Genomic DNA, 11,788 nt, shown 5'->3' with positions numbered 1-11,788 from the left:
TGGGAGGGGGGCGGGAATCAAACACAGGAGTGATTTTAAGCAATATGAAGTAAGATACGTAGAAAATGTGCATAAGGGAATCTGGTCCAACATTCTCCTCCCCAGGAATCAGAAATTTCTTTGTAGATCTCATTTTCACTGCACTGTGTTTTCTGCCCTTTAACAGTCACAAAGATGTTCTGTTAGAAGAAGATGCTCTTTGTTGGTTAAACAAACTAATTAAAGTGGACTCAGGAGGTATGCTCATGGAGGACCTGTGATTTTAAGACATCAACTAAGCCACTGACCCATCCTAAAAGTGATCAATCACACATACTTCATCCTTAACAGATGCTTATCTAAGAAACCCAAAGGTAGTCTTCACAAATTCTCTAAGTAATCCACCCTGCTGTTTCACTATCCTGTTTTCACAGCCTGACACTTTCTTGCGCGCAATTTCAAACCACTAGATCTTTACCATCCCCACCTAAAAGTGGACTATTCCTTTCTAACAGCCTCATTTTTCTTTTTTTTAAAAAAAAAGAAAAAAAAAATAAAAAAATAAAAAAAGACTTCTGCTCCCTCTCAAGCATGGTACTTAGAGCAAACACTTCATTGAACAAGCTGAAATGTATACCATGAATTTATTTTAAGACTAGAATCACAAAACATGTTATAACTTAGATCCTAAAACAATAACTGTTACAACAAAATTCAGTATTAATACAATGCTTATCTTCATATATGCATATGCATATATGCATTCAGTCAGCTAATAAAAACCTAACCATTTCACAAACTGGAATGCATAACTAGGCAATGGCGTAACATCTTCTCAAAATGTTACACGATTAGGATGCATATATTACAGACTTCCACATTTTACATCCACTAGAAACTTTCTTCTAGTGGGTACTTTCCTCACTCGAAATCTAGAAGTTTCCTCACTCCTACCTATCAAAGTAAAAAAAAAAAAAAAAGAATTATTGCAAATTGTAAGCGATGGGATGATCTTAAAACCTTATTTTTTTAAGAACGTTTTATACTGCCTTTCCCTCTATATAGAGAAATGTTCAGTAACTCAAAAATTGAGGTAAACTCATCTAGTCCATAGATACTTTATATGAAATTAAAAGTTCAACAATTATAGATAGCTTATATCATATCTTGTTTATACAAAGAAAATGAAACTATAAAAAAATTAAATTGGTAGCTTACATTCAGGTATTTTCTGTGACACTTTTCCTTTATTGCTCAGAGGACATTGCACAAAAAAATCTTTTCATGTTATAAAAATAAATGTTTTATAAGTACTTAAAAAAACCCAGCCAACTGATTCACAAGTAAAAAAATATAATAACTATTCACAGACAGACAAGTGCTGCAATAATATAGAAGATACTAAATCACCTAGCAATCCATACTGGAGATGTGCAAAATGATCAGGTGGCAAGGTTGTGTCTTGAATTTTCTTTACAAACTCGCGGGCAGCATCTGGTGGGTCTCCAGTACCGGTAGTGGAAATAACAATAACTACAGGATCCTTTTCTGTTTCCAGGTTATACTACAAGTAATAGAAGAAGTAAGTTACAAGGTGCCATTTGATACCTATTTGTGGCCTTAGATATTATCTTCCACCTTACTTTTCCCAAAGGTACACAGAAAAATGTTTAATCTCATCTTACCTGTATTAAAACCACATGAAGTCTGTCAAGTAATTACAGTCATTTTGGGGATGCAACTTACAGTCTTGGTTGGAGTTTTCAAGACCAGACCAGGTAAGGTCCCTGAGGAACCTGCTCTGGCCTCAGCTGCCCCTGCTGAGAGATGGCCTCACAAAGTCCCTTCCAACCTGAATTATCCTATGGTCCTATACACAAATGCCATAAGGCAGCATTTTGAGCAGGCTAGTACACTACTTCACAATTGCACTCAGCCAGCTTAAATACACAACTCCTACAGTATTTGTTCTCTGTCACATGGAAAAAGTATTTTTGTATATATGATCAGAATCACGCAGTTAGCCATAATCCCGATAATTTCACAGATAACTGGGGTATGGCCATACAAACTGTGGGGATCATTTCTAAGTTCCATTAGGGATCATTTGGTTCTGTCTGATAAAATTCCGTGTTACATCTGTCTTTGACACAAAAAAAGCCCCATGGTTTGGGGGACCTAAAGTAGCTCTCAACAGAGATAATCAGTCACCGTGCTCTACAGTCTGATTCATTGTGGCCCCTTCACCCTGCCCCCAATTCATTTATCTCCCCTTTGCTAACACTGATCTTCCATGTTTCCCATGGTTTTATGGGGGGCTACACCCATTATACTGGGCCAACAAGAACCCCCTATATTTGGGAATCTGCCTCAGTTCCATAAATTCAGGTCTCATGCAACCATTTATTACTTCTCAATTAAAAAGCATTCCGTTTCTTTGATTATTCCAGCTTTCCAGCAGCAGCGGGGTGCAGTGCTGTGCCCGTGTGCTGTCTGTCAGGTGACCCACACAACGCGCTCTTTCACAGCCCCCCTACACGCTACCGGTTTGGAGTCAGACAGACAGCTAGCGACCTGTGGGAAACACAGCTCCACAGAATCACAGACACCTTGTTTGGAATGACCTCTGGAGGTCACCCAGTCCCACCCCATGCTCCATGTGGGACCAACTGCCAATGCTGCATTAGGTCAGCCATGACTCCAGATGTATTTTGAAAACTTCGAAGGGTAAAGGTTCCACTTTTTTGGGCAGCCTCTTCCATCCAGAACTCTTCCACTAGTGTCAAATCAGAGTTTATCAGGCTGCACTCAGCGTATTTTGCCTCCTGTTGTAGAGTCTTCTGCTGCCAAGAAGAGTTTGGCTCAAGTAGGCTGTTTTTAGGTCGCACCTTAGCCTCCTTTTTGCCACAATAAGAAACCCAAACTCCTTTTACTGCTCCCTGTAGGCTTCAGCTTAATCTCTCTCACAGCATTCCAAGTTTAATAAAATAGTAGGGTTATGAGAAAATATAAATAAAGATTGCAAGAGATACTATGTTTCATTTCAAGCAGTTTCAGGACTGCAATTACCACCTGGAACAGCATCCTGCCTCTGACAGTGGCCAACAGCAGGTGCCTAGGGAAGTATAAGAGAAGAGAGCAAGCACACAAGGATATTGCCTAAAGCCTTTTCCAGACTGCAGTGAGTTGTGGTCCAGGGACGTTCCAAACAGAGGTTTTGCCTTTTACAAGTTCAGGTGAACTCAGAGCATCTACAAATTCCCAAGGCTTCCAAAACCAAACTGTTAAGTTGTGCAAAAAAAGGCCTTAAGGGTCCTGTTGCAGTAACCCAGATTTTCAAAACTTCCACAGCTTATTTGGTAAGTACAGATAGAACAGATACTGCAGTGCATTGTCACGGGTGACTGTAGAGGGGTTTCTTGAACAACAGGGCCACAAAGTATTGTGGGAATATGTGGACAATCCAGGGTTTGTAAACAACGTGTCCTTGGTACACTGAAACAAGCAAGAAGCTATGAGCTAAAGCAAAAATGTGCTGACCGCAAGTAGAAACTAAGATAGCTGTTCACCCTGCCCCCAATTCATTTATCTCCCCTTTGCTAACACTGATCTTCCATGTTTCCCATGGTTTTATGGGGGGCTACACCCATTATACTGGGCCAACAAGAACCCCCTATATTTGGGAATCTGCCTCAGTTCCATAAATTCAGGTCTCATGCAACCATTTATTACTTCTCAATTAAAAAGCATTCCGTTTCTTTGATTATTCCAGCTTTCCAGCAGCAGCGGGGTGCAGTGCTGTGCCCGTGTGCTGTCTGTCAGGTGACCCACACAACGCGCTCTTTCACAGCCCCCCTACACGCTACCGGTTTGGAGTCAGACAGACAGCTAGCGACCTGTGGGAAACACAGCTCCACAGAATCACAGACACCTTGTTTGGAATGACCTCTGGAGGTCACCCAGTCCCACCCCATGCTCCATGTGGGACCAACTGCCAATGCTGCATTAGGTCAGCCATGACTCCAGATGTATTTTGAAAACTTCGAAGGGTAAAGGTTCCACTTTTTTGGGCAGCCTCTTCCATCCAGAACTCTTCCACTAGTGTCAAATCAGAGTTTATCAGGCTGCACTCAGCGTATTTTGCCTCCTGTTGTAGAGTCTTCTGCTGCCAAGAAGAGTTTGGCTCAAGTAGGCTGTTTTTAGGTCGCACCTTAGCCTCCTTTTTGCCACAATAAGAAACCCAAACTCCTTTTACTGCTCCCTGTAGGCTTCAGCTTAATCTCTCTCACAGCATTCCAAGTTTAATAAAATAGTAGGGTTATGAGAAAATATAAATAAAGATTGCAAGAGATACTATGTTTCATTTCAAGCAGTTTCAGGACTGCAATTACCACCTGGAACAGCATCCTGCCTCTGACAGTGGCCAACAGCAGGTGCCTAGGGAAGTATAAGAGAAGAGAGCAAGCACACAAGGATATTGCCTAAAGCCTTTTCCAGACTGCAGTGAGTTGTGGTCCAGGGACGTTCCAAACAGAGGTTTTGCCTTTTACAAGTTCAGGTGAACTCAGAGCATCTACAAATTCCCAAGGCTTCCAAAACCAAACTGTTAAGTTGTGCAAAAAAAGGCCTTAAGGGTCCTGTTGCAGTAACCCAGATTTTCAAAACTTCCACAGCTTATTTGGTAAGTACAGATAGAACAGATACTGCAGTGCATTGTCACGGGTGACTGTAGAGGGGTTTCTTGAACAACAGGGCCACAAAGTATTGTGGGAATATGTGGACAATCCAGGGTTTGTAAACAACGTGTCCTTGGTACACTGAAACAAGCAAGAAGCTATGAGCTAAAGCAAAAATGTGCTGACCGCAAGTAGAAACTAAGATAGCTGTGTTCTTTGTTTTATATATCCAATCAGTACTTGGAATAAGCACATGCACAGTAAAGCTTAATCCAATGAAAAGTATTACAGGTGCCGTCACTGTTTGAGGAGAAGCGCATGGACAGCTAATTGCCAAGCATTTATAACCAATCAGTGAATAGTGTATGCGTGGCACGGAAGCATTGAGACTATATTAACCATGTTGTAAGCACAATAAATCGGCATTTGCTTGATCACATTGATCGTCTGCAGTGTCCGTGACTTCCGCGTCAACAGGTGACTACTGCATCTACAAACAAAAGCAAATTCTTCAAGTAAAAAAAGCAAGGGTCTACTAGTATCACATAAAAATTTACCATAAATTGTGTTCCATTAAAAAACTAAAAAAGATAAAAGCTCAGAAAGTAAAAAGTGGTATATTAGAACAGATGTATGATTAGCTCACTAAATTCTTGCTTGCTCCACTGCACTTTCTCCCCTGCAAACTTAAAAGACCTTTTGGAAGCCAAACGTTTGGTGACAGTTCCTACATTAACTGTGTCAATGGGAATTCTCATAGGCCAACAAGAACCTTACACAATTACATAGTTTTTTTACTCTACCTTCCATTTTTTTCCATATCCATAGTGTTAAATCTTTGACCCATTCTTACTCTTTCACAGCATCACAGCATGGTAAGGGTTGGAAGGGACGTTCGGAGATAATCTAGTCCAACCCTCCTGCTAAAGCAGGTTCACCCAGAGCATGTTACACAGGACATCAACCAGACGGGCTTTGAATATGTCCCGAGAAGGAGACTCCACAACCCCCCTGGGCAGCCTGTTCCAGTGCTCTGTCACCCTCAAAGTAAAGAAGTTTCAGTTTGTGCCCATTGCCCCTTGTCCTGTCGCTGGGCATCACTGAGAAGAGTCTGGCTCCGTCCTCGTGACATCCACCCCTGAGATATGTGTACATGTTGATGAGATCCTCCTCTCAGTCTTCTCCAGGCTAAACAAGCCCAACTCTCTCAGCCTTTCCTCATAGGGGAGATGCTCCAGTCCCTTAATCATCCTTGTTGCTCTCCTCTGAACTCTCTCTAGGAGTTCCTCATCTTTCTTGAACCAGAGGGCCCAGAACTGGACCCAGTACTCCAGGTGGGGTCTCAGCAGAGGACAGCAATGCCACACCATGGTAGCGAGCCTCCTGCTCAAGCTGTGAATGATTGCTGAAGGAAGAAGGTGGGATCAAACACCCAGATATGTCTTATCCAGGACAATACATGTCATGGCAAACGTGCTGATTCAGATAACCCATCCTGACTACAGGCACTGTGACCCAAGATGATCTCCATTTAGCCTCCTATTTTACTGTTCCTACCTCACTTCCACTTCATTTCAACCTTTCATCAAGCATAAAAAGCAATCACAGTAAACAACAAAAGATTTATGACCTTTTCTCACCTACGAGAGCATAGGTGAGACACACTACTTGGAAACAGACAGTGTTTCTGAGACTTGAGTAGTATTTGACCATTCATTTTTGTATGGCAAGAGGATCACATTATGACTATTGACTCTGTAGCCACCTACTCCATCCATAGGCTTTCACAGCAATCCCTTTAAGTGATGACAAGGTCTGAAAAATAACCCAACAGCCGCATAAAGACAGGCCTTCCAACTGACGAATATGGACAAAACAGAAACCCCTTACTTCTTTGCCTAAAGCATACACGCACACCTCTCTGAACTGTGCATGTTGTGGAATAAACTCTCAGATCTAACATGCCCAAAGGACTTCACAAAAGGTCCCACCAAATTCAAACAGCTCTTGCTCCAGTATATTACGCCACCCTGCCTTCCCCTCCCCAATTACACTTAAGCTTCTAGAAGTTCTCCTTCTTTACAGTAAAGAGTAAGGAAAAACTTAAGTGATGAAATCGATAAAGCTGTGGAAATTACTTCTTTCCTCAGTGCCCAGTTCTCAGATTCTCAATTCAGTACATCTTTCTACCTCATCAATAACTCACAGCTCTGAGATGTCTTGCCAAATTTGACAAAATAGATTTATTCTAGTGGCAGGCCAATAACAGGGTTGGAAATATCCTGCCTACTGCCTTCCTGAAAATAATTTCCAAGCCTGTCAAATGCAGAAGAAATTAAATGGAAGAATATAAGTAGAATCTTCACACTCCCTGCTGGCTGCATAAAAGCCTCTTTGTAACACCTTGCTACATATGCAGTATTCATTCAAAAGCAGATGTCCAGCTACCCAACATGTAGTGTATACCCAAGAAAAGAACTTGCTAAAAGGGAACTAAATTATTTTTATAAATTTCTCACATTCTCAAGTGCATGAAAAAAAACTCTTTTAGGTTTTATTTTCTGCTCATCTTACATGAAATACCAGGCTATCAAGTTTAGTTTGTTTGTTTGTTTGTTTAAATGCTTTTGTTTGAGGACATACAGTTGAAAGTACTTTGTGAAGGAAATTACAGTCCATATTGCTTTTAGTTACAGACAGACACTAACGGTTTTCAGATCCTTACCCTTGGATAACAGCAAATAATCAAAAGCCACTTCCTTGCTCCAGCCAAGCTTTTTATTTCTATCTAGAATAGAACTTGAATGTATCCAGTGTGAACAGGAGTGAGTGCATATGCCAAGTAACTCAAGAAGATGCCACAAAAGCTCAGGGTCATGCTGAAGCCCACAGTTAACAGAACACAGGACCACAAAAACAACAGAAAAAAACGTGCGTCATTTCGAACAACAGGTGAGCTGACCAGTAAACACAGAATTCATTCACTAATGCACACATAGATAGTTCTCAAGAAGTCACTGTACTGTTGTCAGAAGACAGATCAAAGATATATTAACTTACTGTTCTAATAAGAAAATCACAAGGAAGATGTACCTTTGGCAGAAGGCTATTAAGCGTCTGTGAGTATTGGTCCAAATTACTGATTCGTAAGAAACAAAAATTTAAAACTACATGGCATATTTTAAGTGGGTGCATGTGCTCAGCCTTCATGATTCCTAACAGCCACCACTCAAGCACATGAAGAAAAATGCAGCTCTTAAATACCTATTTTTCAAAACAGCGTGGAGTATCTCACCTTGTCCGTTTCACTTATACAGTGCATATCAGCTTCAAGTCCATGGGTACCTGCTTGCTGCCATATTTCCTCAGCTATGGCTTTTGCCTGTCCCCTTTGTGTTGCATAAAGGAGCAAAAACCTCCTTTTTAAATCACAGCACATTTCCTAAGACAGAGCACTTTTTCTTTTTTTTTTTTTTTTAAGACACTGCAGGGGGGGAAAAAAGAAAAAAAAAAGTGAATTCATTGCAAGCGGAACAGCAAGATTTTGCTTTGCTTAATAGAGTAAAAATAAATACTTCAAAGGATAGCAGTATTGTCGTTTAACTTGGAAGTGAGGCACCTACTCTGAAGAGAAGCCATTTCCCACAACCAAGCTTTGTAGGCCAGGTTGTAAAGGACTGGTGGTATTGTTCATATCTGCTGTACTGCCTCGATGTTGCAGTAATATTGGAACACCCCCAGTATCAAGAATCTAGTTTGTAAACAATACAATAGAGAATCTAGTTTCATGAAAATATATACTTTTTAATTACATAAGTTATATTTTCCACTTTAAGTCAGTGACTGCTTTGGTCACTTTTCTAAGATGTATTTGAAAACAAAACAAAACAAAACATAGACCTGGTAAAGTCAAACTACAGCGCCTGAGGGGTGAAAAAAAAAAAACAAAAACAAAAAACCAAACAAAAATACCAGTTTCTTCTTTTCTGAAATCAGTATTTTTTGCTGGATTGCCTTTATGCTTTACTGTCCACTGTGTCTATATTTTAGAACATAATCGTTTTTCATTTTGTATTTCAAAAAGGAGCTTCTTACACAAGCGCAACTACAGAATTGACTGGGGTTTTTTTCTCCTAAAAATAAGAAACCGTCTTAGAGGAATCCGCTGTAGTGTAAAATGCCACTCCTTCACAAAGTCTTGCAAGCAGTAGGATGAATGAGATGCATATCCTTATCCATTCACCTGACCCATGAAAGTTCAAATCTGAGAAGTTTTTGTTCGTGATTTTGTCACAGACAGAACACAACAGATGTAAGAAGCACTGAATAAGAGACCAGCAGAATGTCTTTCATGCGTATATTACAAGTCAATCTTCTGTCAATACTTTGTCGCTGCTAGGGAGCTGCAGTAGAACTCAAACACCTAGAATTACAACTGAGTAATTTTCAGTTCCCAGCCTGAGATTTTTTCCACATGCCTGGGCCCAGTTTGCTGTACTTCACCTATTGCTCCCACACAGATTAAACTACAGAAAGATTCAGTGCCCTAGCCACACACACTGATTCATGGAAACCTGCGGCTAAGTAATTTGAGGCTTATCTTTTTCCTGTTTCTCCCAAGGGAAAACAAACACAGTTCAAATGCGTAAGAATAATACTGCGCTCTATTGGTACGGCACGATATTTCTCCCCACAGTATCGTGGAAGGTTTGTCCTATTAGATTTTTTTTTTTTTTTTTAAAAGCATACCTGTAAATCAAAAGTGGTAAAACTAAGTGACAGCTTTCTAAGAGTACAGTGCCTGTACCATACATGAATTCAGTGAAAAATGTAATCACTAGAAAATTTTAAGGCTTTTACTGTATTTTGTTCTACTACATTTTCCATTACAGTTTTCACTTCAAATTGATTACATTGCATTACCTAAAAATATTGATAATTACTTTAACAGTCGCTTTAAATAAATTCATTTAAATAACTACGGTCACGTGCATGTGCACAGAAGATGACACATATGCCAAAACAATCCACAAAATTATTTTTCACCTCCTTTACCAAAAGAAATACAAAGAAATTCCATGACACATGAATTATGAAGGGTCATATGAAATAGTTTAAATACAGTTTAAACACCCTCAGATCCCTGTAGTAATACAGATTCATCCTAGTCACATGCTATGTTTTCACCCTAATTGATCTCTGGTCAGCAGGTGGCAACGCCCGACTATAAATGGAGAAGAAAAATAAAGATGAAGCAGTGTTTCATTACTACATTCTTTCTCATACCTCAGAAAGGGAGAAAGATAATCAGTTTTCCACTGGGTCCACACCATAGCACAGAGGCCTTCTATACACAAAAAGCTGAGGGGTAAGCTGCCAACGTTACAGCCAGGGGATTACCAACAGACTTCAAAGCAGAGAGTCAGCCTGGAAAGATGTATGAGAGAAACATGAAAATTTGCAATAGCAGGGGGAGAGGAGAAGGCAACAGAAAGAACAGCAGCCACGACATGGTCTGGCACGGCCAGATGTTGCCCTAACTGCACTGTGCCTAGGCCAGGCAGAGCAACGTCCCCATAAGACAGTGAGCTGCTTCCACTCCAGACAGTACAGTAACAATAAAGGCTGCAAAAAATAGCTACCCACATCTTGGGTGCATGTATGTGAACTTGCGGGGAGCTTTCTCACTGGTGTGTGGACTAATAGCTCGCATCAAGACACAAAAGTTAAGAGCAACCACATTTCCCACAGAAGGCATGTATAAACAAGAGAACCCACACAGCCAGAAAAGGGGATCGTGCTTGAGATCCATACCTCTGAGAGAGGGGACCGTGCCTGTATGTAACAGTGTGAATGCGTGCTTGTGGGATGGGGGGAGGCCACAATTAGACAATTCCTTGGAATTAGATATAGAAGGCTCTTTAAATATTTGTAGGTATTTACTAACATTTTGTAAATGCGCAGCATTGTATCTGTTGTGTTGTTGCTATCGATCTTGAATATATAGTTCAATTAACTGGTTAGACAGTAGTTAGATTAACTGGCTGACAGCTAACTATATCATTAATAGATCAATAAACTCCTTTGCTCCTGATTTGACCTGAACTACACAAGTTGAGGAGTTTCTCCCTGTGAGAACATCTCTGTCATCAGCTTCATGTACAAACTAGTCAAGTGATGCCTGGTCAAAGAAAGGAAAATTAGTCATGCCTACCTGCAGATGAAGGCAATCATACACCAGGAACACACTTGCACTCAGATGAACATACTGCCCACATTGCTCTTTGCTGCACAAAGATGATATGCCACTTCCACTTATGTGACACAAGTTCAACTGAAACAAAGAGAGGAAAAGAATGGTAATTCTTGACTATCAAGCTTCCTAGAGAAGCCCTCTAACTTTAATAGTTTTACCACACCGGCAGCCTTTAACACGATGGCGCTGGTAGTCACAGAACAATGTTTAAGATGGGAAAACAACCCAGGATTTGCTGGCTCAAACGGGGGCTTAACATGAGTTAAGGATGAAATTCCAAATTATAGCTCATCTGATAAACTACTTAAAAAAAGTCAGAAAACTAACAGTCCACAAAAGATTAACAGAGAGTCCATCAGCTCCGTAAGTCAACATGCTGTATGAGCAAACAAGCCACCTGCAAATGCCAGACACAGTTCTACTGAACCAGATGCGCTGGCCCTAGCAATTACGTAGCTACACTGTGAGGTCAGACTACCTACCTCATGTACCCGGTCTGTCAAAAATGTCAACCTGCGCGCCCATGGACAGCACAAAAACGCAAGAAACTTCTGCGGTAGCTTTACATGCTTCTGCGTGGCTTTAAGCTGTCTGGGGGACCATGTCTTCAGAGCCATGAAGTCACTTCCATGTCGTTTTTTCAACAGTTAGCGACTTGCTCAGAATCACTCTTGCTCTGCGACCAAGGCAAACATAAAAACCATAAAAACTTCAACGAAACCCGCACGTGAAACCCTCCACGGCCCAGGGCTGACCTTCCGCCCGGAAACACTTGGCTGGCGCAACCGACACCCCGCCGGGAAGGGGGAGAGCCGGCCCTGGAGAAGGACGGTGACTTCAGGGCGCTCAAGCCAGGTCCTCACCGGAGGCGACAGAA

The 11,788-nt window shown here is 41.1% G+C and overlaps 1 protein-coding gene across 2 annotated transcripts in view; it reads right to left on the bottom strand.

Annotated features, from left to right (window-relative positions):
* MTRR (5-methyltetrahydrofolate-homocysteine methyltransferase reductase) overlaps window positions 1–10,955 on the bottom strand; it is a 31,421-nt gene extending 20,466 nt beyond the window's left edge. Inside the window, exons 1-4 of one of the 2 annotated variants that reach the window (XM_035894136.1) lie at window positions 10,870–10,955; window positions 9,942–10,082; window positions 7,951–8,139; window positions 1,390–1,543 (exon numbers count right to left, since the gene is read on the bottom strand). In XM_035894136.1, the coding sequence (XP_035750029.1) occupies window positions 1,390–1,543; window positions 7,951–8,094 (298 nt within the window). In that variant the 5' untranslated portion in view covers window positions 8,095–8,139; window positions 9,942–10,082; window positions 10,870–10,955. The remainder of the gene's footprint in view (window positions 1–1,389; window positions 1,544–7,950; window positions 8,140–9,941; window positions 10,083–10,869) is intronic. The other variant, XM_009638753.2, reaches the window with a different exon arrangement.
* Window positions 10,956–11,788: the final 833 nt, after the last annotated feature.

Source organism: Egretta garzetta, unplaced genomic scaffold, assembly GCF_000687185.1.
Source record: "Egretta garzetta isolate BGI_Z169 unplaced genomic scaffold, ASM68718v1 scaffold264, whole genome shotgun sequence".
Classification (NCBI taxonomy): Eukaryota; Metazoa; Chordata; class Aves; order Pelecaniformes; family Ardeidae; genus Egretta; species Egretta garzetta.
The sequence above is the reverse complement of the archived record's forward strand: the minus strand, read 5'-3'. Positions and strand labels throughout refer to the sequence as shown.